This window comes from Rhodotorula toruloides (assembly GCF_000320785.1).
Source record: "Rhodotorula toruloides NP11 unplaced genomic scaffold Scaffold8, whole genome shotgun sequence".
Taxonomy (NCBI): Eukaryota; Fungi; Basidiomycota; class Microbotryomycetes; order Sporidiobolales; family Sporidiobolaceae; genus Rhodotorula; species Rhodotorula toruloides.
Window position 1 is genome coordinate 296,489 of NW_015622968.1, and position 24,514 is coordinate 321,002.

A 24,514-nucleotide genomic window follows, 5' to 3' on the forward strand; every position below is an offset into this window, starting at 1 on the left:
GCGTGTTCGAACGCGCGAGTTGCAGACTACCGTGCCAACAAGGCCCTCGCATCCTTCATCAGCCCCTCAAGCGCGCTCAGCCGATCCTGCGGCTTCGCCATCTGCCCGCGTCCGTTCAACAACCCTTTCTCCTCGCCCGCTATACCGTTCGCACCAACTTGCTTCTTCGGACTGTTCGTCTCGGAGGGCGCCGCACTCGCTCGTCGCTTCTTCCGCGGCGTCAGGATCGGCTGCGCTGGTCGAAGCCGGTCTTCGAGCGTTGCGAGCGCAGACTGGACGTCCTCGATTGCGCCGGGAAGCTCGTCGTCGAGCGAGCCTTGCAGCGTCTTCATCGGCGAGAGCGTCTCAAGGACAAAGACAGCGAGGTGTTCGAGCAGGACGCGTGCGAGCGAGACTGCGGACCGGGTCAATCAGCATGACTCGTGCAAAGGAAACAGCCAGGCAGACGTACGGTCCGACGCAGGCGGTTGCTGCGCGAGAAGGGTCGCGAGGTCCGGGAAGTTGCCGCTCGACTGGAAGTCGGGCAGAGCGGCGAAAGCAGCGCAGTCGGAGCGGAAGGTGGAGGCGTTAGGGAACTCGGGGAGGATGATTTTGGCGCGAGGTGGAGGAGAAGCGACGGCCTCGCTGTGGGCGATGATGTCCTCAAGTTGACGAAGATATGTCGTCGTGAAGTCTCGGGCTGGGAACGATCCGTATTAGTTCGCTTGTGGGAGGAAAGACGGATGGCGGTACACACCTGCAGACGAGTCGTGCACGACTTTGCAAGCCCGTGCCAAACTTGCTCGCCAAACCTCTACAAGCGGGTTGAGGAAGGCTGCGGGCATCCCTCGTCAGCTCGTGATGGCCAGAAGAGGTCGCGAAGGGCACTCACAGCTGAAGGGGCGCGGGATGCGCTCGTTGCGAACGACGACAGGGAAGAGGAGTTTGGCCGTCTCGACGTCGAAGTTGGACTCGGCACCGTCGAGGCGCATGAGGTCGATTGCCCAGCTGCGAATGTCGACAAAGGCGTCGAGCCGGAGCTCTGCTGCCAGCTCGGCCTTCATAGCGGCCTCGTCCGCCTCGCTCAAGGCGCGGTCGGGGCAGAGAATGATGAGAAGTGCCGGCTTGAAGAGCGACTTCTGCGCGACCTGGCCGACAAGATGGTTCAGGCGTTGCCGTGCGGCGTGCCAGCTGGGAAGCGAGCATCAGCAGGCGAGCTGTCCGCAGGACTCGATGAGACGTACTCAGGCGAGGATCCCTTCGATTTCGTGCAGTCGAAGACGAGGAGGCCGGTTGTGCGGAGTTCCTGCGACGGAATGTTGATCAGTCTCAAGAGCCTCCGCATCACCCGGGACAACGCACCGACTCGATGGGCTGATGGCGTTCGCCGAGGAGCCGCACCTCGACGTCGACATTGGGAGTGTCGATCTCGGCGAGACCTGACTCTTGTCGGATGTCGAACTTGCACGCGAGCCAAGCACCGAACGGCGATTCGGTGTCGGTCGTTGAGGCGAGTGTGGACCAGGTGGGACGGAAGGGTAGGCGATGCGAGGAAAGGGCTGCCGAGGCATGTTGCGAGAGGATGTCGAGGAAGGTGCCGCGAGACCAAATCCGCTCGCGCGTTTCAGCTGCCGTTCGCAGCTTCGTGACGAGGTCGTCGTCGACGGCATCGCGAGGCTTGTCCGGTTGTCGAGCGGCGTCGAGCGAGAGACTGCCAAAGTCAAGTCCTGCATCGGCGAGACCAGCAAGACCGCCGTCTTCCTCCTCGTCCACCATCTCGTCCAATTCATCCTCGTCGCTCGCGCCTTCGTCGTCCTCCGCCCGGCTTGCCTTCGTCCGCTCGATTGTGCCGACCACCTCTTCCCACTCCTTCCGCCGCGCCCGTTCCTCCGCCTTGTGGACAAGGCTTCGCTGCGTGACCCGCCTCCAGCGCTCGAGCGATCGTCGCTGCGAACGTTGTCGTCGGACAGCATCGAGTATCGCCTCCCGCGCAGCCAAGCTGGCCAACTCGTCGTAAGCCTGGTGCGCCAGACGCTGTGCAAGTGCATCCTTCGCTTCGCGCTCCTTCGCCTTCACTTCCGCCCACCGCTCCTTGAGGACGCTTGCACTCGCCCGCTGGACCGGCGCGACGACGGCGGTCGCGAGCAACTCGGCTGTCAAGTCGCGGACGAGCGAGTCGACAAGGGCTTGGCGCCGTGCAAGTGCTGCAGCAGCGACAGTCGTTGCAGGAGATGCAGCTCGAGGCAGCGAGACGCGTCGCAGGCCTTTCGCTGCAATCGGCGATGTTGCGGATGGGCGGCGAGGGGAAGGTACGGGTTTTGGTAAGGCAGGCGGAGCAGGAGAGGGCGTGAAGGAAGGGGCTGTGCCGGCTGTTCGGAGCGAAGAAGGTGGAAGTCGTTTGGCCGGTCGCAATGTGCTAGGCTCGGCGGGGCTGGGGAAGGCAGGAGGCGCAGGCGCACTCGATGCGGGTGGCGGAGCGGGCGCGAAGCTGAAGGTCGGCAAGGAGGCTGCGGCAGTAGTCGCGGGCGGAGGTGCTGGAGGTGCCGCCGCTTTCGGCAACGAGAAAGACGGGACGAATGGCGAGGCGGTGGCGTTGAGGCCGGTAGAAGTACTGGCGGCAGGAGGCGGGACGGGAGAGGCGCCGAAGGGAGGCGTCGCGAAGGGCGAAGGTAGAGGAGAGGAAGAGGCGGCACCGAATGCTGGCGGAGCGAGAGTGGAAGGTGCGGGAGGTGGTAGGGATTGCGGAACGCTTGTCGCGGGAGGTGCTGCCGAGAACGCGAAAGTCGACTGCGAGGCGACAGCAGGAGTCGCTGGGATCGCCTCAACGTGCGCGCACGAGTAGTCGCCTCCATCGATGACAGCTTGGTACGACGTTTCGCCTCGCTTGCCTTCGACGAGGCGCATCGACACCTTCGGCTTGAGCGTCGCAACTGTACGAAACCTCAGTCAGAACCCCGAAGTGGACAGACTGGGCGATTCGAGCTCACTCTTCAGCACAGCCTGCTTGTGCAGCTCAGCCACCATCTTCCCGCGCTCGTCCGCCCTGACAACCACACCGAGCTGTTCGCACACCGACCTCGCATCCTCCTCGTCATCACATCCGAGCACCTTCGCCAACGTCCTCAGCGGAAACGCGCTGTGCTGCTGGAGGAATGCCATCCTGAGCGCATCAAGCGCGTTTCGGCGGACATCGTTGAAGTGCGTCGAGAGGATACACGCAAAGAGGTACGGCGTTTCAGGTGCGGCGACGAGCTTGAAGAACCGCGAGAAGGCGTTCTGCGAGGCTCGTTCGCCGCGGGCGATGTTGGACTTTTGAGCGAGGCGGTGGATGGCGAGTGCGCGTTGGAGGAGGGGGTGGGAAAAGATTGAAGATGGGAGGAGCTCGCAGGACCAGATAATGTCTGGGTCGCGGAGGTGGGTGAGGATGTTGTAGGCGCGGAACTCGGCTTCGTTGGGTGACGGCGAGGGGTTCCCGGACGATCGAGCGTCGTCGTAGAACTCGTTGAGCGACTTGAGGACTGCAGAGAGAGAGTAACGCTCGATGTGGCTTCGGGAGAGAGGCGAGACATCGAAACGCACCCTTCCTCAGCTGCTCCAACTCCTGACTTTCGCTGAACCCGCTCTGTTCCCGCAGCGTCCCGACAGCAAGGACATGATACCTCGCTATCCGCTCGTTGCACTCGATCGCGCTCCTTCCTCGCACGTTCTGAACCGTAAAGTCCTGGCGAATCGAGCGGGTGCGGTCGCGAATGAACGGATGAGTCACGGCGAGAGGATGTTGGGGAAGGAGAGTGTGGAAGAGGTAGTCGAGGGTGCGGTGCAGGACGGGTGGAGGACGGACGTCGGAGGGAAGAGGCTGGTCGTTGCCGGCTGCGGGACGGTGGAAGGCCTTGACGGCTCGTGTCGGGTCGATGCGCGTCGTGCCGGGGTACTGCGCGCCTCAAAGTTAGCGGAGGCCTCGTATGAGGCGCAGATTGCAAGCACACCCGTTCGAGCGGGTCGACGTTGTTCTGGTACTCGCGCTCCTCACGCTCCCATTCCGGACACATCTCCTCGCAAGTCCCCTCGAAGTCAGTTGCCTGGTCGAGTCGCATCGGTTTTGACGGGTCGGGTATCAAGCCGGCCTTGATGGCTTTGAGACGCTGCTCTTCCCGAAGCGGCTTGAGCTGCGAACAGGAGAAAAGCAGCGTAAGTCGACGGATTGCGCGGCTTGGTCGCGTCGAAGCGCACCTCGAGATACCGGTTGTTAGGCAACGTCGACTCGAATCGCTTCCGCCTCGCCTCCGAGTCCTCGCCAAGCACTTCGAGCGTCGAGATCTGCCCGTTCGCGCGCTGCTTCCCTTTGTCCCCCTCTTCCTGGGCCACCGTTGCTTCTTCGCTCTGCTGAGACTCTTGACGGAGGAGAGGGACGGGTCCAGAAGTCGGTTGGACGGGCGCTGCGGAGAAAGCTGAGGGGAAGGCGGTTGAGGTTGAGGCGGAAGGGAAGGCGGAACCGAAGGTCGAGCCTGCATTGCCGAAAGCGCTCGGTGCAGAGCCGAAAGCCGAAGTGCTCGCTTCTGTCGTCTCGAACGCGCTGGTCGCCGATGGCGTCGCACCGAATCCACCGAATCCGCCTCCTCCTGCTCCAAACGCAGCGAACGCACTCGGCGCGTCGGCTGTTACGCCGCCCTCCCCAGTCTCGTCCTCTCCGTCCTGACCATCCTGCGCAGTCGTGTCATCGTCCGCCGGTCTCCGCCAACTCAGGTTCGTATGTCGCTTGACGCCTGGTCCTCCGGCCCCTCTGCCTGCGCCTCCCCTGCCCGCTCCTCTCCCTCGTCCGCGCCCTCTCTCGCCCTGGAAGCCACCGCGCGGGACCCAGTCGGAGGACGAGGTGCGGATGCCGCCTCGCGAAGTCGATGAGGAGGAGGTGGGGTTGGAGGACGAAGCGAATGGGTCGGGCCCGTTCCAGGACATGGTTGGTGGGCCTGTAGGAGCCCTTTGATCCAGCTAGCAGTGCAGCGCGCAGTCTAGGCGAGCAGTGAGGCAAGAGTTGTGCTTCAACCTCTCGTCCTCCCCCTTCCCCTCGACTTGAGCTGGCTCACTTGGCTAGACTGGCTGGAAGGGTAGTCTGCGAGTAGAACGACGCTGCTGGAGCACGCTCACACTGCTCGGCTCGGGGCGCTCGAGCCTCTCCTCGTCACGTCCAGATGAATGGGGCGACGAGCTCGCGCTCGTTTGCCTCTTGCTGGTTCGCCTGCTTGGCTGGCCAGCGTGCGTCGAAGCTGCTGACTGCGCCTGCGTCTCGCACGATCGCTCTCGTGGGATCGCTGCCCTCTCTCGCTTCCGCCTCCCGCTTGCCCATCTCGGCAGACAACCCACTCGAGCAGACTGTCTCGCGAGGCGTGCACCGCGGCGCAACACATCAGCACTGAATCTGCGTGCCAGACAGGAGACTGCACTCGTCTCCACCGCTCGTGACGCGCAAAGGAACGCTCCTTCTTCCCCACTTCCTCCCGTTCTCCTTCTCTTCGCTTCCGCTGAGCGGTTCCAACGGTACGTCCAGCTCCAACACGCAAAAGTGGGCGCGAGTCGCCTGCACCCGCCACTGAAGCGTCTGTCTCGTTCACAGAGTTCTCCCTGCCCCTCTTCCGACACCTTCGCTCCTTCCTCCCGCCCTCCTCTGCCCCTCGACTCGCACTTCACCCTCGTCGCCTTCCCACCACCAGCGCCTCATCCATCTTCGCCGTTAAACGCGCTGTCTCTCCCATGCCGGACTCCCCCGCGGTCGCGCCCAAGCCAGGCGGAAAAGTCGCAGGCTTCTTCCGCCGAATTCAGAGCCGCAAGTCCCTGCGCAAGCTCAAGGACACGAGCGTTGTCGTCGAGGACGACAAGAAGGACGTCCCGCCCCTCCCTTCGACTTTGCCACCGAAACTCGAGCTGCTCGACTTGCCGGTCCTTTCGGGCGACTTCTTCTCAGGCTCGCCATCGTCGTCGTCGTACTCGGGCAGCACCCCAGCGGAGGAAGGGAAGATCGGTGGGGAGGGATTCGGCTCAACCAGCGAGGCAGACGGCGGTCTCGCATCGCTCCTCCAGTTCACATCCTTCGCATCCCGCGCCAACTTCAACGACCGCGACTTGCACAGCAGCACCGAGTCCACCGCATCGACAGCGCTTGTCTGCAGCCTCGACAGGCAGAGCACGTCGCTGGACGGAGACGAAGCGGCCGACGACGAGTACGGGTCAGCGTCCCCGATTGGCGATGAGTCGCTACCGACGTCTCCAAAGACAACGGCAGGCTTGTACCCGTCATTGAGGACACCCTCGTCAGGTCTTACGGACGTCGAGAAGAGCCGGATTGCAATGTGCACGAGGGAAAGGCTTCAGCTCGACACCACGCTTTCTCCGCCGACTCCTTCTCGTCGAGTGAGCACTCTCTCCCAGCTTCTCTCGAGCAAGCACTAATCGCTGTGACTCGCGCCAGGAACCCTCCCTGCGCCAGCAACTCGCCTGGCACTCCATCTCGCGCCGCCTCGATCCCTCCTCTCCCATCAACCGTTCCTTTCTAGTCGCCCACGCCGAACTCGTCTCGCCTACCACGCCTACACTCGCACCACACACCCACTTCCCCCGTCTTCCCGAGTTCTCCGCCCGACCTTCCTTCACCGAACGCTCGCTCGTCACGACAGCGCATACGAACGGTGCCGCGCGCGAAGACATTGCCGGGCCGACTCGTCGCGGCCAAGGACTACGGTACAGCGAGCGAGTCCTCAGCTTGTTGACCCTCGTCTCGAACCCGCTCGAAGGGGACGCCTCGACGCTCTCACCGACCAAGCCGGGTGCGCGTCCTTCGAGGGAAGTTCGACCGGGCGCGAAGAACCCGCTTTGTCCGACTCGTCTGCCCACGCTCGCACTCAACGACGAGGAACTCGTCCCGACACCTCGTCCGGCTTCTCCGCAAAGACAGGTCGACCCTCCGACTACGCCTCTCGCCCCGCCCGTCTTTGACTCAAGCAAGCGTCTCTCGCTCACTCCGCCTCGCAAGCCTGTCTTGCCGGGCCCACTCCTGCTCGACGCGGTCGTCAACCAGGCCGCTCGCCCTTCCTCGAAAGTCGCCAATTCGCCTACGAAGGCACAGGCAAGCTGGGCGCTGAGCGACTCGGACGACGACGAGCCGCTTGCGGTACTCAAAGAGCGCTCCTCGCCGAAGCAGCCGCACCTCAAGCTCTCGCCCTCCGCTTCCGCCTCGTCCAGTCTCTCACCCTCGCCATCCTCTTCGCCTATATCCGTCCGCTCCCGCTCGCTTCCACACTCGCCCTCTCACCACACGCACGATATGCAGTCCCAGCTCCTCGAAGCGCAGCAGCGCGCAGCACAGCTCGAAGCGGAGCTGGTGAGGCTTCAGCGGCGCGATGAGCGTCATGAGCGCGAGAAGCGGGAGAGGGAGGAGGCGGAGAGGGAGAAGGCGAGGCAGAGGAGGATCAGGGAACAGAGGAGGAGGAGTGAGGCGATGATGAGGGTTGGGACGAGGCCGAAAGGCGAAGACGGCGGGGAGAGGTTTTCGAAGAGAGCGTCGACGTCGCCTCAGACGCCGACATTCCCGACGCCGCCAAACCTCCTCGGCATGGCGCCGACCGCGAACACGATTGTGCCTCCCGCCTTTCCCGCCTCGCCATCCTACCCGAGCTTCCTCCCTGTCCCTGTCCTCGTGCCCGTCTACACTCCTTCCCTACAGGCGTCCATCTCCTCGCCCGACCTCCGTCAGAGAACGTCTCAGCAGTTCCTCGCGCCTCCCTCGCCAACGAGCCCGTCCCGCCCTCCGCTCGTCTCCTCGCATTCCGCTCCTGCGCTCGACAAGCGGTCGTCGCTTCAACCGCCGCCTCCCGCCGTCGCGCACTCGACTGCGCGTTTCGGTGAAACAACTCGTCGTCGCTCGGTCCAGCCGCCCTCTTCCTCGCATCCTCTCCCTCTCTCTCGATCTACCCCGAACGTCCTGCAACCTCCCCTCGCTTCCGGCCACCCTCCGCAGCGCCTCCCGCCGCCACGCTCAAGATCGCATCCTCACCTCCCTCCAGGTCCCGTCTCGAGGCGATAGACACCTCGCTTGAAGTCGCTTGATCGTCTTTTGTTGTACCGCTTTATCGCAATGCAGGTTTGCCTCAGTTCCGCAAGCCTCGCTCGAGGTTGAGCAGAAAGGTAGCGGTGTCACAGCAGCGACAATGCGCAATACAGTAGAGCCAGAGCTAGTCAGGCGATGTTCTAGCAGCGGAAGCCGTTCCTCTTCCTCCACCTCACCCCTCCCACTCCTTCACGACATTCTCAAGAATCGGTCTCCAAAACTTGCGGCTGTAGTCGCCCTGATACTGGTACACTGCCCGTCGCGCGAGGAGAGGTTTCTTGTCCGGCCTGTGCCACTTGTCGAGGTCCTTGACGCCGGCGTGTTCGATGGCGTGGCGGAGCTGTTTGAAGAGGCGGTTGGCGGAGCTGCGAGAGGCGAGAGCACGTCAAAGTGGCATGAGAGGTGCGGAAAGGAGGGCGAACGAACCCCTCATGAAGGCGCTTTCCGTAGCCGTGTGCCACGACGAGAGCGATCTGCCGCGTCTTCTCGCCCGTCTTGTGGTCGCGGAAGTTGGTGAGAGCGACCGAAACGTCGGCTTGGATCTCGGCGGTCCATGCTGCGGACAGGCAAACGTGAGCAGGGGCTGAATGCGACTGCAGCGAGAGGCAGCTCACCTCGCTCGATGGCTGCCGTCGTACCGAGGAGACGAGACGAGATTAGCTGTTGCTCTAGCTGATGGCGGAAGCGGGGACGCACCGAACCACTCGGGAGCGGTGCCTTCGGGCGTCCGGTTGATCTGCTCTTCGAGCGAGACGGGAGACGATGCGAACCCGAGCGCGATGTGCGGGTACTTCTTTGACTGCGTCGGGATGCTATGGGGACGGCGTCAGCGTCAGCGGCGTCCGGAGCGAGGGGCCCGCTTACCTGTCGCCCTTCCAGTCACGGCGGAGCTGAAGTTCGAGAAGGTCAATTCACGTCCGCGCCAAAGCAAGCGAGCGACGCACCAGGCTTCGAACGTCAAGACCGTCGAGCGCACGACGAGACGCCTTCAGGTCCTTGTCGAGCGTGTCCATGACCTCCTTCAGCTTGCGGTGTCGCCATGAGCTGCGAGCGAAGAGGCGCGAGGCAGACTCGACGTCGACGGGTTGGCGCGAGTCCTTGTCGAGGCCGGAGGAGTCGATTGCGACTGCGTAAAGACATCGTCAGTCACGATCGCGAGTCAGAGGCGAACAAGCGGGCTCACTTGTTCGAAGAAGCAGCTCAACAAGTTCTTGCGGCAAAGGCGCTCGAACCTGCGACTCTGCAGCATTGTCGGCAACCGCGTACTCAAGCATTTCGTATGCAGGCGGAATCGGATACGCCTTGTCGGCACCGGGTAGGTTGTCGAGGACGTAGCGAGTGACGAGAGAAGAGCAGGATCCGGACCGCTCGATGATGCGCGGGTTGGCGGTGTCGTTGCCAAAGCCTCGGTCTTCGTGGTGGTCGATGATGGCTGAATGAGACGGGCGCAATTAAGCTCCTATTTTCTGGCGAAGCGGGCGGGCAACTCACCAGAAATGCGAGCCTTGCTCCAGTCCGAGCGAGGAACGTTGTGGTCAACGAGCGCGATGCCTTTGATGCGGTGGCCCATGTCGACGGGCTGCAAGGGTTCCCACATTAGTCACTGTTCAGCACGCAGAGCGAAAGGAGAAGAAAGGCCGTGGTTGTCGCGGCTGGATGAGTGCGGCTAGCTGGCTGCTCACCTTGATCGGAAGCTCGTCGGCGGCTGACAAGCGAGCTGGTCAGCGCCACGTATCTCTTGTCGGACGAAGGGGGACGCACTCAGCAAGTCACGGTGTCCCGAACTCATTTTAGCGTAGTGTAGCGCGAGAGCGTTCTCAGGCCGCAAGTCGAGCGCGTCTGCCGTAAGCTGGTCAGCCGCAGCTTCGGGCACACAAGATCTGGACGACTCACCCTGCTCAGTCTGTAAGAGAGCGACGGCTTTCTGAGGCGGGTCGAGGTGGTTGTACATGAAGGAGAGCGCAACGGCCGAGACGAGCGAGTCGAGGTCTCCCGCTTCGTTGCCCATCACGACGATGTATTCGTCTGCATTGTTGTTCCGTAACGCTTCCAGGAAGTCGTCCTTCGAGCGTATTGGCCGTTTCAGCATACCCAGCACCGCCTCCTCCTGCAAGACGAGCCCGTTGAACGGCGTGCGCACCTTGTTCTGTCTGCTCCACTGGCTCAGCCACCCTGTACCCGTGTGCTCTTCCTCCGAACCGTGCATAAAGCCCGCCGCGCTGCCTTGTCCCTGCTGTTCGCCCAAGAGGTCGCTCGAACTGATGACGGTCTGCTGGCGGGCTTCGAGCGAATCTGCTGGCAGGGTAAGGACAGCAGGAGCTAGAGACAGAGCCGAAGCAGCTAGCAGAGGTAGCCAGCGCATCTCGGGAGCGTGAAGTGAGAGGGAGAGGCAGACTTCGCGACCAGGGGCACGTGCGGTGAACCTCGTTACGAAGGAGACTCAAGCTTGCTTTCTTTGCGACCTGGCGATCCGCTAAACACTCGACTCGTCGAAACGCAGGAGAGGCGGGCAAGGGCGGACGAGACAGGCGAACCCAACTCGCAGTCGTAAGCAAGTGCCGGCTTTGGCCGGCTGCTGAGAGACGAACATATTGCACCTTGGTCCCTGATCAGGAGTGACAGGCTTCATTGGTGTAGCAGTAGATGGCCAGTACAAGTCGTAGAGTGTCGAGAGGCGGCGGCAAGCGATCGGACGGAGGATGGCGTCTGCGTAAAAGCAAGCGTCAGATCGCCTGCAGTTCTGAAAAAGGACAACTTACGCACCTCAGGAATCGTAAGGACAAGATTTGAGCAGGACAGTCGGCTCCTTCGTCTTGCTGGCGAGTTTGGGCGGACAGAAGCCGTTCCACCAGACCTTCTCGTAAAGCCAGTCCCTGGACCAGCCCGCCTGGATCTCCTTCTCCCAGAAGGCGATGAGGAAATCGAGAACATCCTTGACCGTGATGCCGGACTTCACCGCAAGAATACCCGGATCGTCGACGTCCTCAAAGTCTCTGTGGTTGAATCTGAACGACATCCGGCTGCAAGCTGGAGACGTGGCGTACTCCTTCACGGCAGCATATTCAAATGCATTGGACTCGTAGTTCATGGTACGGTAGCAAGCCGACGTCTGACTCGAACTGAAGAAGTCGACGCCGTCGAGCAAGGGATGCAACTCGATGCGCATGCGCTTGGTAAGCAGTCCCGGGCGAGGTGCTTCGCGGAAGAGAGGCTTGTCGAACTGCTTGGACTGAGAGAGTCGCAAGGCAAGCACGATGTGCGAGCGGAGGATGGAAGGAGCGAAGGGTCAGGCCACAAGGTTCCATCAGATCAGAACCGAAGCGGCCGAAGCAGCGCACCTTCACGAACTCCCTGAAGTTCTTCGACACAGCCTGCACCTCCTTCAGTTCGTAGTAGTCGAGGTTAAAGAGGAGCTCCAGCTGAAGCTCCTCCGGCAGGCGATCCCACGCGAACGGACGAGGCGAAGTTTGGGCAGAGTCGTCAGTGTCGGACATGGCTGTAAGCAGGTCGTTCGAGCGGGTCAAGCAGTGTCAAGCGGTGCGAGCAGTGAGCGATAAGAGCGAGAGAGAGGTTCGACCAGGACAAGGTCGTCTCATCGCGCCCAACTCGCTCGTGCGGCTCGCTTGACTCGCTAGATCGGACTGTACGGATCTCGAGACGACCGTAATGTCGCGACCAGACACGCTCTTCGACGTCGACGACTCTGCGACGGGCAATCTCTCATTCCAGAGTGAGTCCCGTCATCTCACGACTCAACAAAGCGTTAGACGGGGTTGCACACTGCGCTGACACTCTTCTGGACAGACTTTGGCTCGACCACGATCCAGCCAGACCTCCCGAGCGGGCGCATCTCGCCCAACGCCTCCCCACATGTGCGCGCGAACGAGCAGCTGTACAGCGCAGAGCAGCACATTGGCGGGACGATTGACGGCGCGACAAAGAGCGGCGGTGTGCTCAACCTCGATTTTTGTGCGTCCAGCGATCCTGCTTGCGGTGATGACCTCGCTGACCTGCCCTCGCTCGCAGACTCTGGCTGGTTCGACGTCGACACGATGACGGTCTTGACGCGGTGCTACAAGACACTGATACCGAAGGAGGACTACGTGAGCGAGGTGCTGGCGGGCGTGCCGGACCTCTACGGTGCGTTCAGTCCTTCGACTCGCTCGAACAGCCTCTTACCTCCGCTTCCTCGTTGCAGGCCCCTTCTGGGTCCCTTCGACGCTCGTCTTCTCCCTCTTCCTCACCTCGTCGCTGTGGTCGTCCATTAACGCCTACCTGAACGACGTCGAGTACGCCTACGACTTTACCCGTCTCGGCGCAGCGACCTCTGTCGTGTGAGTCGCGCGCCTTCTGTGAGCCGGCGACGCACCACTGACGCATCTGACGCTCAGCTACACCTATTGCCTCGGACTGCCCGTCGTTATGTGGACTGCGATCAAGTATTGGGCAGGCGCTTCCGAGCGAAGTCCCGTCGAGATCATCAGTCTCTACGGTTACCAGTCGACGGTTTGGATCCTCGTTGCCGTGCGTGATCAACTGCTGCTTACCCGCTCGAGACAGGACTAACCCGCCTCTTTCCCGCAGTGGCTCACCCTGATCCCCATCGCCCCCCTCCGCCTCTTCCTCGCCTTCCTCGGCACACTCCTCTCGCTCTTCTTCCTCACGCGCAATCTCTACCCCATCCTCTCGAACGCGCCAAACGTCTCCGCTCGCCTGCTCATCGTCGTCGCAGCGGTCTTGCACCTCATCTTTGCGATCGCGCTTTGGTGGGGCTTTATGGCGGGCGGCAGCGGGGCGTTCGATGGGAAGAAACTGAAGGATGTGGCTGGGGAGATTGGAACGGGCATTGGTGGCGGGATCGACGGGGACGGCATGCGGTGGAAGTGGTAGCGGGACGTAGACTCGCTTCCTTCGCTGTCAATGCTCGCTTCGCCCGATCTTCCTCTCCAAGGGGTGTGAAAGACGAAAATACCCGCTTGCGAAGTTGCTCAGGCCCAAGTTCCTCTCGCGCCTCCGCTCACGAGACTCAACGAGATAGACCTGAGAGAACAACTTTGCAACCAGAGCCCTCGACGGAAGACCTTTGACAACAGAAAAGAAGAACAGCGGGCACGGGGAGGGAGACGATTAAATAGTGTAGCGGAACGACGGGTTGCCCTCGATGACAATTTCGCCTCGGTCGGCCTTGGCGTTCTGGCGCTTGAAGTAGAACGAGAGACCTACGAGGATGAGGCAGGTCGCCCACTGAACGCCGACTGTGCAAGGAGGATATCAGCGTCGTTTCTTCGAGCTCGAAGGGATGATGCAGAGCGTACTGGTGGTCCACAAGCCAGGAATGTAGCGAGGGTAGTCGGCTTGGCGGTAAATGGTCCTGCGCGAACGGAAAGGAAAGGTCAGCACCCGCCTCGAGATCGTCATCTGTCCAGGGCGACGTACGAAGCCATGATACCGCCGACGCCGCCGAGCCCGACGATGATAGCGCTGTTGACAGCCTTCTTCGAGTGGGAGAGGACGTTGGTCGAGCCATACGCGAGGACGCCCGGAACGTTGCTCTACAAAGCAGGACAGTCAGTCTCGCGCAGCGTAAGAGAATCGAGAAACGAGACGTACCTGGCATCCCATGATGGTGAAGAAGGCGCCGAAGTAGCGAACACCAAGCGGCTTCGCATACGCGAGGATCAAAAGGCCAACTGAACAGAGGATTGCGGATCCGGCGATGAAGGGCGCGCGGCGGCGAGTCTTGTCAGAGTAGTGGGCGACGACGGCAGTGTAGATGGCGGCAGCGGCGTAGGGAGGAGCGGAAAGAAGGAGGGAGGTCTTGGTGTTGTATCCTCCGCCGGCAAGGATGACAGGCAAAAAGAAGGCGAAGGCGTACGAGCCGGTAGTGGCGAAGCAGAAGCAGAGACCGAAGAGCCAGATCTTGAAGTCGCCGAGGTGCTTCAAGACCTTGGCAGCAGTCGCGCCGTCGGGGAGAGCGTCTCCACGGTCGGCATTGACGCGGTCGACTGCGTACTTGCGCTCGGCATCGGTGAGGAACTTGGCGCGGTCGGGGAAGTCGACGATGATGAACCACGAGATGAAGCCGAGGCCGATCGTGATGGCGCCGAAGACGATGAACACCCAGCGCCATCCGAGGTAGCCGTGCTTGCCGCTGAGCTGGCCGATACCCTGCAAGACGACGAACGAGTCAGCGACTCGGAGTTGGGAAGGTCGCGAGGAAGCGAAGGTGGACGTACCCAGCCCATGATGTTCGAGAAGCCACTGACGACCATCGAGGAAAGGTAGAACCAGGCCATGCGACGTCCAGCTTCCTCGCGAAGGTACCAGGTGGAGATAAGGCTGCGATCGAGAGGAAGGGTCAGGACTGTCGACGTTGGACGGTTTGTAAGGCGCTCACAAAGTGCAGCCAGGCTGCCCGATGTACAGGCGACGTCAGTGAGAGGTGAGCTACGCGAAGCGATGGGTAGAGCGGACTCACGAAGAAACCGGCCTCGAGAACGCCCAAAAGAACGCGGCAGGCAGCGAGCTGCTCCCAAGTCTTGACGAAGCCCATTCCGAGCATGACACTACCCCAGAGAACGGTGATGGCAGCGAGCTGGTTGCGAGGGCCGAGCTTGCGGATGATGAGGTTGGACTTGTGCGAGGACGAGGGGGGTCAGCGAGGTGTTCCCGGGCGAAGCGCGAGCGAACGCGAATGGACGGGCAACTTACGGGCAACTCGAAAATGATGTACGGCACAAAGAAGATGAGCGTAATGATGGAGTAGCGTTCCCCAACGGTGAGCTTGAGCTCCTTCGCCCTGTGCACGATGCAGAGGGTCAGCTTTCGGACTCCCAAAGCGGGTATCGACGCCAAACGGCGCAGGAATACCCAGGGAGCTAGGAAACCAGCGAAATGCGACGCACATTCCGAGGAGACGAGCGACAGAGACATTGGTGCGGTCGATAAGACTGATGCAGTAGAGCGCCGAGAGGATGGGGATGAGGTTCCAGTCAATCTTGCGGCTGTTGAGTCGTTAGGGAATGGGACAGAGAAGGGAAGTCGTCAGTTGGCGTCCATCAAGATACTGAGCGACGAGGGCGGGCTCTCGCCAGTCGGCGCCCATTGAGCGACGAGGGCGTGGGCATGGCCAATGGACTCACATAGTCTTCTTTGCGAACGCAGGGTCGACGGACTGGCCCTCGGCGTCGAGGTTGGTCGGCTGGCGGGAGGCAAACTCCTTCTGCTCGATGTGCTGCTTCTCGCTCGTCGAGTCGGGCGTCAACGACATGGTAGCGTCGCGGTCAGAGGTTGTGTGTCGTTGGAACGTCGAAAGTGGTCTGTCTAGCGAGTACGAAGCGGCTAGCGTTGGAGGAGCGAGAGCGGCGGGAGGAGGGAGAGAAGGAGCCCAGGGAACGGCGGCGGGGGGCTGATCCTTGTGCCCCGCAGAGATGCAGCGACGTGGCGGAGGCCCGGACTGTTTGAACGCGGGCCCCCGGTTGATCGTAGAGCGCTTGGCAGAGGGAGACGAGGTCAGACGAGGGCGGAAGAATTGCACGACGCGGCCGGTGCGCCGTGCAAAGGGCTGCTCGTGCGCTCGGAGTGTTCGCCGTTGCGTGCGCTCCAATTCAGCCACTTGCGCCGCTCCCAAGGAACAAGAAGCAGCAGTGACGGAACCCCCCACACCGTGTCGAGGTCGCGAACCCCTCGAGGCGATCGCAAGACTCCTTGGCGTTCTCGCGGCGAAGGGTTCCTCAGCGGGCTCGTCGGTGCGTTTCGCCCGCCGGAACCAACGCCTGCAACGCTCCAGCGGAGAACCCGGGACAACGGGACCAAGCAGAGACCGACGATTGTGGAGATGCAGAGAGTTGCGAGAGCATGGGCGACGACGCTAGACAAGCTATGATGATTGCAGGGCTACAAAGAAGGGTGCGGCGGAAGATACAAACAGAGTGGGGACAGAGCTAACTTAGAATACAAATGCCAACGAACGAAGAAGCTGCGGAACGACGGCTGCGGCACCCCGTCGACGTTGACCAGCGCGTCGTCTACCGACGGCAACGACTGCTGCTGGCCTGCTGCGCCTCACTTCTCCTCGCCGCCGGCCACCTCGTTGGCGAGATCCAGGTCGCCCTCGACTTCCTCAGCGAGCTTGACGTCCTCAGGCTGGTTCGCACGGATGGGGACGACCTCGAGCCCGCTGCCGTCGCGGTTGAGGCGCACGCGCGCCGTGTCGCCGTTGCCCAGCTCGCCACGGAGAATGGCCTCGGCGAGCGGTCGCCGGACGTGCGTGCTGATGAGGCGGTTGAGGGCGCGAGCTCCCCAGCGAGGCTGGTACCCGTTCTGGGCGAGCCAGTCGCGCGCTCCTTGCTCGACGAGGAGGCCGATGCGGCGCTCGGGTGCGGCGGACGAGTGGTTGAGCGTGTGCTGAACTTCGGAAAGGCGCAGGTCGACAATCTTGGCGATGGATTCGGGCGACAGCGAGTTGAAGACGATTTGCTCGTCGAGGCGGTTCAGCTGCGGGTCGAACTTCGTCAGTGGAGGTTCCAGCGGAGGGGTAAACTAGAAGCGCTCACCAGCTCGGGCGGGTACATGCTCTGCACGCGGGCAAGGACGCGCTCCTTCGCGCTGTCCGTCACCGTGCCGTCAGGAAGCGTTGCCCCGTCCTCGGCGAGGATGTCGGATCCCATGTTGCTGGTCAAGATGATGGTGGCTGCGTCGGCGCATTGTCAGTATCTCCAGTGCACTCGCAATGAACGCTGTCAAACTCACTGTTCTTGAAGTCGACCGCGCGGCCTTGCGAGTCCGTAAGCTTGCCCTCGTCGAGCACCTGCAAGAGGATGTTGGCGACGTCTGGGTGTGCCTTCTCGAACTCGTCTGCGCATCGAAAGCGTCAGCATTTTGCTCGCAACGAGGGAGAGGAGGCGGACGCACCGAGCAACAGAACGCTGTAAGGCTTGCGGCGAATCGCTTCCGTCAACTGGCCAGCGTCCTCAAAGCCGACGTATCCAGGCGGAGCACCTGCGTGCGACGGACAGCGTCAATACGGGCTGGCAAGCTCGAGTGACAGCAGAAGGGGAACGCACCGATCAAGCGGCTGACGGTGTGCTTGTCCTGGAACTCGCTCATGTTGATGACGACGAGGTTCTTCTCCGTGCCGGTGAGCTCAGCCGCCAAGGTCTTCGCCATCTCCGTCTTGCCCGTTCCCGTACTGCCGAGGAAGAGGAACGACGCGACGGGCCTGTTGCCCGCGTGCAGTCCAGCGCGGGAGAGGCGGATCGCAGAAGCGACGGCAGAGATGGCAGGTTCCTGCCCCTTGACGCGCGAGGAGAGGACGTTCTCGAGGTCGAGGAGGCGCGAGCGGTCGCCGCGCATGAGGGTGGCAGTAGGGATTCCGGTCGCCTTGGCGAGTACGAGCGCAATTTCGTCGCTCGTGACCCTCGCGCCTTCGCCGCCCTTGTCGCCTTCGCCGTCGCGAGGCAACTTGCGTTCGAGCTCAGGAAGGACAGAGTACCTGAGCTCGCTCGCGCGCTGGTAGTCGCCCTTCCGCTGCGTCTCTTCCAGCTCGAACCGCCTCAACTCGATCTCCTCCCTCGTCTTGCGGATCTCTTCCGCGCGCTCCCGCTCGGCCCTCCACTTGCGCTCCATCGCCTCCGCATCCTTCTTGAGCGTCGACAACTCCTCCTCGATCGCCGTCCGCCGTTCAGCCGCAACCGGATCCGTGTCCTTCCCGAGCGACGACAACTCGATCTGTAGCGTCGTGATCATGCGCTTGAGGGCATCCAGCTCCTCGGGCGGCGACTCCTTGCGCAGGCGAAGCGAAGCAGACGCCTCGTCGACGAGGTCGATCGCCTTGTCGGGCAAGTGCCGGTCAGAGATGTACCGGTTCGACATGACGGCTGCCGTGACGAGTGCGGCATCCGAGATGGTCACGCCGTGGTGGACTTCGAGTTTGGGCTTGAGGCCGCGCAGCATCGTGATCGCTTGTTCGACGGAGGGCTCATCAACCATGACGGGCTGTGCGACGTGGGACAGCAAATAGGCGTCAGCAAGTGGTCAGTGAAGTTGCGTGGCAGCCAGCGGAAGCAGCGCGACGCACCTGGAACCTCCTCGTCAACGCCGCATCCTTCTCAATCGACGTCCTGTACTCATTCAACGTCGTCGCGCCCGCTATCTGCAACCCGCGGGCGAGTGACGGCTTGAGCATGTTTGACGCGTCGAGCGAACCCTCCGCCTTGCCGAGGTTGAGGATCTGGTGGATTTCGTCGATGAAGGCAATCACGTCGTCTGCTTCTTCGAGGTCCTTGATCAGGTTGTTCATCTTCTCCTCGAAGGAGCCGCGGACGGCAGTCTGCGCGAGAATGCGAGTCAGTCAGTCGCTTCCTCGGGGCGAAGAGACGGAGAGAAGAGACGCACCCCCGACATCAGAGTCGACAAGTCGATCGAGATCAAGCGCTTGTTCTTGAGGCTTTCGGGAACCTCGCCTGCGACGATCTTCTGTGCGAGTCCTTCGACGATGGCGGTCTTGCCGACTCCTGCTGGGCCGACGAGCAAGGGGTTGTTCCTGCGCGAGTCGAGGAATAATGGTTAGTTTCCTGCTGGCTGGACGCTCAAGACGAAAGGCCGCTCCGCAAGCAGCCAGACGACTCGCACAGAAGTCACGCGCAACGAGAAGGCCCCACTCACTTGCTCCTCCTTGACAGGATCTCAATCAAGCGCTTCGTCTCGTCGCTCCTCCCGACGACCGGGTCCAACTTTCCCTTCCTCGCGAGCTCGGTCAAGTCGATCCCGTTGTCCTTGAGAGCCTGTCCCGGCTCGCGCTTCTGCCCTCCGCCAAAGATGTTGCCGATGGGGAATCCTCCGCCTCCTCCTCCGCCTCCCGAACCAGGAGGAGGAGGTGCGCCACCGCGTTGTGAGCGCGGGGCGGTGGTCGAGAAGGTGCGAGAGGATGGAGGAGAGCGGTGGGTGGCGAGCGAGAGGGCTGCTGGAGTTGTGCGTGCGAGGCGAGATGACGGATTGACGAGGGAGGAAGCGGGGAGAGAGGTGCGGAGTGAGCGAGCTAGGTGGCGTGTGAGCATGTGCTGGGTGTGTGTAGCGTGTGTGTGAAGTGCAGAGTGAAGAGCAGGAGCGAAAGAGAGCTGTGGGCGAAGGGAGAGGGAAGTTCGGGAGAAGGACGAGGAAGCAGAGAATCGCGGCACGTGACCCGGCGCTGAAACTCGGGGAAGGGCAGCGCAGGCAGATAGTAGTACTACAGAGGCTCTCTACAGTCTCTGGGGAGTAAGGCAAGTCGACCGCGCCGTCCCGGGATTTTTCGAAGTTGACGAGGAGGCGGCAGTCTCCCTCAGCAGCTGGCGCCTTCGCTTGTGAGCCAGAAAATCAATCAAGCTTTCATACGCTAGCTCTGCTTTTCTCAGGGCCCTGGAGTGGCTGTAAGGTGAAGTAGCTGTAGCTCGCCAACGGCTGGTCCTCTCGCCCTCGTTCCACCACCTATCGAATCGTCACGATGAGTAGGTCTCGATTCTGCAGTGTGCGCACGGAAACGCGCTGACCTTAGACGTGCTCGTCTTGTCCCAACAGGCCGCCTCGCCGCGCTGATTCCTCCCAAGCTGGCATCGCCCTCGGCGATTGGTGCACCCTCGTCGGCGGCCCGCATGGCCAAGGTCGTCGAGTTCTACTCTGCGGTGCGTGCGGTTCACGGGCGACTTTGCGGCTACCCGCGAGGCGCGGTCGTTGCGGAGGGACGACACCGCTCACCTCCCATCACCACCCGCGCCTCCTCCCGACCGGCTCACACGGGACACACGAGCTGACGAGGAGCTGTTCCACTCCTCTTTCACACCCTTGCGACTCCCGCCAATCCACACTGCAGCTCCCCAAGGGTCCGGCCCCGAAGAAGCGCGTCGGTGCTTCGCCCCTCGCCCGCTACAAGGCCCGCTACTTCGACGGCCCCAACGCCTCGGCTGCCCCCTTCCTCCACGTCATTGGCGGCCTCTTCCTCCTCGGCTACACCATCGACTGTGCGTCCGGCGTTCCTTGCGTTTCTTTCGGAGGTGGATGAAGGCGGGAGGAGAGGACGCCGAGGACAGTTTGGCAGCGTATGCTGACGCTCTTTGTGATCCTGCAGACAACATGCACCTTAAGCACCACAAGAAGTGAGTTGGCGGATGGTGTTGCGGCGAAGCGGACCCTCCTCTTTCTCCGGAATGGCGACGACCGGCCTGTACTAACGAATCATTCCTTCGCTCTTCCTTGCTTGCCCCTGAGTAGCAACCACCACGTGCGTTGCTTTACCTCTGACCTCTGCGAGACAGACACGAGCTGACTCGCTTTCTCCTTCTTCCTCTTCTTCCGCCCTCCGCCTCTCTCGCATGCAGTGAACGACTCCTTGCGACGAGATGCGTTAGTGGGACGGATAGAATAGTGGGTCGCGGGTGTGGGATCGGCAAGGCTGGCGATGCAAAATGGCGTTTCTCAGTCTGTTCTTCCGCGAGAGGTTAGCGGACGAGGGTTTTCCTCTTCGCCTGGCAAGCGTCTCAGCTGCATGAAGCGTCCACCTCAAGTTTTTTGTACGCTCGCTGGGCCCAGTCGCCATAACGAGCGAGCGACCTTGCCTCACCGCTTGCTCACCGCCGACGGAAGCTTCTCTCCCTCCGTCCCTTCGCTTTCCTCCGCTCCACCACCGCTCGCCCGCGCTCGGCAGCGATGGAAGCCGATATCTCTCAGGTCATCCAAGCCATCCAAGCGCTCTACAACCCCTCCACGGCTCCCTCTCTCCAATCGACTCTCCAACACTCGCTCACCCAACTCCAACACTCCCCTCAAGCCTGGTCGCTCGTCGGACCGCTCATCGCGCACGAAGATCCAGCAGTCAGGTTCTTTGCTGCCAGTACGCTCGAGGAGAAGATCACGCGCGGATGGGGCGAGGTCGAGCATGTTCCAGAGGTGGGGAGTTTGAGAGGAGGAGATGGAGAGCTGAGTGCGCCGGCGAAGGAGCTCAAGGACTCGGTGCTTGCATGGCTCGCCAAAAGCGCCGTCGGGGCTTTCCCACCCGCTTCTGCAGCCGCACAACCAGTGCAAGGCGAGAAACCCGTCTTGAGGAAGTTGACGGCCGCAGCGACGGCTCTCAGCTTGCGGTTGCAGGATAGGTGGAAGGATTGGTTGCTCGAGGTTGTGATGAGGGTTGCGGCGAGCGGCGCGAGGAGGGAGGCGACGCTTGAGGTGTTGAGTACGGCGATTGAGCAGGTTGCGAGGGCAGAGTTGGTCGGCAGTAAGAGGTGCGTGCGAGGCGATTCTTGCTTGACGGCATCTTGAGTGATACCTATGAGCTGTACTTGTCCGACTTCTTCGCAGGATGGCCTACATGTCCTCCCTCTCCTCGACAATACCGCACCTCGTCTCGACTCTCTCGTCCTCGCTCTCTCCGCCTTCCTCGCCCGCCGAGATCAACTCCGCCTTCTCCTGTTTTGTCTCCTACCTGAACGCCGGCCAGCTCTCCTCATCCGAACTCACGACCCTCTACCCGCTCTTCCTCCCTCACCTCTCCAACCCGGCGACCGTCGTGGCAGCTTGCGGCGCTATCGAAGAACTCGTCGAGCGCTCGAGTGGACTATCCGAAACGGGAGGAAGCGGCCTGACGCGCTTCGTCAACCGCCAACGAACGACAGAGCTGATCAACGGCTGGGTGACGAGCCCGTTCGTCCAGCACATCTTTGCGCAGGCGATTTCGGACGCCCGGGAAGGCAGCGAACCGGATGAAGAAGCGTTGGCAGTCTTCAAGCTCGTCGCCTCGCTCGCCGACCACTTCATCACGACCTTCCTCTTCGACCCTCCTCCCGCCTCGTCCATCACCGATCCCTCAGCAGTCCTCTCCCTCACCCATCCGGCAATTCACACCCTCCTCTCGCTCCTCATCGCCCTCTCGTCCTTCCCAGGGCACACCTCCGAGTCATACCTCGTCAACGAGCTCCCCTGCAGCGCATGGATGAATCTGCAGGAACTCGGCGCGGACGGAGAGGGGATGGTCAGTGGAGAGGGAGAGGGGAGAGAAGGTCGATACGGGAAGGAGAAGGACTGGGAGGTCTACCGGGGAGTCTTTGTGGCGCTTGCGGAGGGGTTGAGGGGTAGGGCGACGAGGCCGAGCGAGGAGGAAGTCAAGGTGTGGCCGAAAGGTGCGTCACCGCTCACACGCTCTCGGTGCTATACTGCGTACCCCAGCAGAAACCGCTGATTCCACTGTGCGATGAGTGCGTGCAGATGTCCGAGAAGCGTTCCGGCAGTACCGCTCGACGACTCTCGCCGAGACGGCCCAGAACGCCTACTTCGTCTTGCGAGACGACATGATCTCGGGTCTCGTCCAGCTCGCCGCGCAGCAAGTCTCGCAGCCGCCCGCGCCAGGACAGGACAGCTACGAGGACCTCGAGGCCTCGCTCTTTATCCTCTTCTCGATCGGCGAAGTCGTCCCACTCTCCCCTTCTCTCGCCGACCTCGATCCCGCCGCTCCTCCCTCCCGCCTCAACCAGAACCTCTCCCTCCTCTTCGGTCCCTCCATCCTCGGTCGACTACCTTCTCAGTCCGGTTCCTACCCCTCTCTCCGCTCGACCGCCCTCCGATTAGTAGGCGCCTACAGCGCCTGGTTCTCCTCCAACCCCGACGCTTGCCTACAAGCCGTCTCGTTCGTCGTCTCCGGCCTACAAGAACCGGACCTCGTCCCCGGCGCAGCGAGGGCGCTTAAAGGCCTTTGCGACGCGAATCGCAAGGTGCTTGTTGGACACGTTGCGAGTTTCGTGCAGGTGCTCGGCAACTTGGAGGGAAGGATTGATGATGCGGAGTTGGCGAAGGTGTTGGAGAGTGTGGCGAGTGTCGTGCAGGCTTTGCCCGAGACGCAGATTGTCGAGCCTCTCCTGGTGCGTTGCGGACCGTCATATGTTGGACCATGTTTGCTGACTGCCGCACCCGCGTAGACTTTGACAAACCCCATCATCGGCAAGCTCAGCTCGGCTGCCGAAGGGAACGCCTCGGTTCGTCGTGCTTCGGTTGTCCTTCCCCTCCCGCGCATGCTGACGAGCTTCATGTGCGTCCAGGCTCCCAAGGAAGACCCTCGGGAGGTGTGTGTCCAGCAACTCTCGTACCTGTCGGCGCTCGCGAAGGGCCTCGCGGATCCCGAAGACGACCTCGTCGACCTCGACGCGAGCTTCGAGGAGACAACTTCGACCCGCGATGCCGCCCTACGCATCCTGCGAGATTCTCGAGTCGTCGACATGCGAAGACGACTCGCACAAGCGATCGAAGCTGCCGCACGAAGATGGCCTAGCGATACGGAGGTCGTGACAGCCTTGTCCGACTACATCCGCCACTCGACGTCCGACTCGGTCCCGTCGCCTCTTGCGCTCGACTCGCTCGACCTCCTGAACTTCTGCAGCGCGGCACTGCAATCGGCGCCATCGTCTGTCTGGCTCGGCATCGAGGGACAGCTACTGGCGAGGCTGGCACGGGATAGGACAGACGCTGAGATGAGCGACGACCAGCTTGCAAAGGTCGGGCAGCCGATCGAGGGGGCGCTGAGGGTCGTCCTCGGCACCCATGGCGAGGTTGCGGGTGAGTTTGCCACGGCTTCCGTCTCCTACAGCACATTACTGACGGCAGATTGCTAGCAATGGCTGAGAACCCCGATGTGGTCGCCGCTTTCCTCGGTTTGTGCTGTCAGGTGCGTCCGCATCGCCTGTCTTGAGGAAGCGACGCTGACCAGACTGCTTTGCAGGTTGTGCGGCTTTACCCTCGCATCTTCAGCGTGCTCCCTGCGCACTACCTCGACGCGGTACTCGCCTTCGCCGAGCGAGGCTTGGCGATGCAGGAGCAGTTCTCGCTGAAGGCGACTATCGAGCTTCTCGTACGCTTCCTTCGCGAATGGCCCCTCACCCCTCCAGCTGACGATGGCCCGATAGCTTTCGAGCGTCCAGCAGACGAAGATGGCATCATCGTCGTCTACCGCATTCCGCTCAGCCTTGATTCCTCGCGTTCCTTCGCTTCTTCGCGCCCTCATGACCGGCATCGGCGGCAACGTTCCCCGCTCGCACCTCACCCAGCTCAGCGAACTGCTGCATGCCTGCTTGCTGCGATTGGCGGAACAAGCACGACCAACGCTCCACGACCTGCTGGAAGAACCGGGGTTCCCTTCCGAACGTGCGACGCCCGAAGCAAAGAGCAGGTTCGGGCGAGCGATCCTGAGGTGCGCTCGAAGGTCACTCACTCGCCTCGCCCGCGAGATACTCACTTCAGCTTGTCTCGCAGCGCACGAACGGGCAAGCAGGTTCGGCAGGCGGTTTCCGACTTTGCGCTCCTCTGCAGAGGCCTCGACGGCAGCGCGTATGGCGCAGCGACTCATCTCTACTAGCGCTGCAACGACGCCGAGTACAGCATACTGTCCAGGGAGTTTGCAGAGAGAGCTACACCTTATTAGACCGC

General features: G+C 62.0%; 9 protein-coding genes across 9 annotated transcripts; 4 read left to right on the forward strand and 5 right to left on the reverse strand.

Annotated features, from left to right (window-relative positions):
- Positions 1-26: 26 nt before the first annotated feature.
- Positions 27-4,932, reverse strand: RHTO_07797 (nuclear export factor; the record flags this gene model as incomplete). The annotated part of the gene is made up of 10 exons (XM_016421453.1): positions 27-394; positions 452-679; positions 737-814; positions 872-1,170; positions 1,224-1,285; positions 1,342-2,909; positions 2,967-3,497; positions 3,559-3,910; positions 3,966-4,145; positions 4,210-4,932. 10 exons carry the CDS (start codon positions 4,930-4,932, stop codon positions 27-29), a joined length of 4,389 nt encoding a protein of 1,462 aa, XP_016274046.1.
- Positions 4,933-5,724: 792 nt separating this feature from the next.
- On the forward strand, positions 5,725-8,050 carry RHTO_07798 (uncharacterized protein; the record flags this gene model as incomplete). Its single annotated transcript, XM_016421454.1, has 2 exons — positions 5,725-6,381; positions 6,440-8,050. 2 exons carry the CDS (start codon positions 5,725-5,727, stop codon positions 8,048-8,050), a joined length of 2,268 nt encoding a protein of 755 aa, XP_016274047.1.
- A 196-nt stretch (positions 8,051-8,246) lies between these two features.
- Positions 8,247-10,436, reverse strand: RHTO_07799 (exopolyphosphatase; the record flags this gene model as incomplete). Its single annotated transcript, XM_016421455.1, has 12 exons — positions 8,247-8,439; positions 8,501-8,630; positions 8,689-8,700; positions 8,771-8,886; positions 8,939-8,964; positions 9,019-9,200; positions 9,258-9,506; positions 9,566-9,653; positions 9,757-9,779; positions 9,836-9,913; positions 9,968-10,136; positions 10,215-10,436. The coding sequence occupies 12 exons, from the start codon at positions 10,434-10,436 to the stop codon at positions 8,247-8,249; spliced, it is 1,488 nt and encodes a 495-aa protein (XP_016274048.1).
- A 402-nt stretch (positions 10,437-10,838) lies between these two features.
- RHTO_07800 (F-box domain containing protein) lies at positions 10,839-11,568 on the reverse strand (the record flags this gene model as incomplete). Its single annotated transcript, XM_016421456.1, has 2 exons — positions 10,839-11,303; positions 11,413-11,568. 2 exons carry the CDS (start codon positions 11,566-11,568, stop codon positions 10,839-10,841), a joined length of 621 nt encoding a protein of 206 aa, XP_016274049.1.
- A 172-nt stretch (positions 11,569-11,740) lies between these two features.
- RHTO_07801 (Yip1 domain family) lies at positions 11,741-12,964 on the forward strand (the record flags this gene model as incomplete). The annotated part of the gene is made up of 6 exons (XM_016421457.1): positions 11,741-11,804; positions 11,879-12,043; positions 12,101-12,214; positions 12,273-12,408; positions 12,466-12,598; positions 12,659-12,964. The coding sequence occupies 6 exons, from the start codon at positions 11,741-11,743 to the stop codon at positions 12,962-12,964; spliced, it is 918 nt and encodes a 305-aa protein (XP_016274050.1).
- A 237-nt stretch (positions 12,965-13,201) lies between these two features.
- Positions 13,202-15,344, reverse strand: RHTO_07802 (high-affinity nicotinic acid transporter; the record flags this gene model as incomplete). Its single annotated transcript, XM_016421458.1, has 10 exons — positions 13,202-13,329; positions 13,390-13,445; positions 13,511-13,626; positions 13,685-14,242; positions 14,311-14,413; positions 14,472-14,485; positions 14,553-14,708; positions 14,786-14,873; positions 14,980-15,078; positions 15,217-15,344. 10 exons carry the CDS (start codon positions 15,342-15,344, stop codon positions 13,202-13,204), a joined length of 1,446 nt encoding a protein of 481 aa, XP_016274051.1.
- Positions 15,345-16,138: 794 nt separating this feature from the next.
- Positions 16,139-19,131, reverse strand: RHTO_07803 (heat shock protein/chaperonin; the record flags this gene model as incomplete). The annotated part of the gene is made up of 8 exons (XM_016421459.1): positions 16,139-16,570; positions 16,630-16,766; positions 16,826-16,930; positions 16,988-17,074; positions 17,140-18,070; positions 18,153-18,404; positions 18,470-18,617; positions 18,740-19,131. 8 exons carry the CDS (start codon positions 19,129-19,131, stop codon positions 16,139-16,141), a joined length of 2,484 nt encoding a protein of 827 aa, XP_016274052.1.
- A 425-nt stretch (positions 19,132-19,556) lies between these two features.
- On the forward strand, positions 19,557-20,209 carry RHTO_07804 (F-type H+-transporting ATPase subunit f; the record flags this gene model as incomplete). The annotated part of the gene is made up of 4 exons (XM_016421460.1): positions 19,557-19,560; positions 19,631-19,734; positions 19,923-20,070; positions 20,178-20,209. 4 exons carry the CDS (start codon positions 19,557-19,559, stop codon positions 20,207-20,209), a joined length of 288 nt encoding a protein of 95 aa, XP_016274053.1.
- A 546-nt stretch (positions 20,210-20,755) lies between these two features.
- On the forward strand, positions 20,756-24,443 carry RHTO_07805 (Importin 13; the record flags this gene model as incomplete). Its single annotated transcript, XM_016421461.1, has 9 exons — positions 20,756-21,327; positions 21,404-22,221; positions 22,307-22,956; positions 23,014-23,070; positions 23,134-23,647; positions 23,704-23,756; positions 23,811-23,939; positions 23,995-24,278; positions 24,341-24,443. The coding sequence occupies 9 exons, from the start codon at positions 20,756-20,758 to the stop codon at positions 24,441-24,443; spliced, it is 3,180 nt and encodes a 1,059-aa protein (XP_016274054.1).
- Between the last annotated feature and the right edge of the window lie 71 nt (positions 24,444-24,514).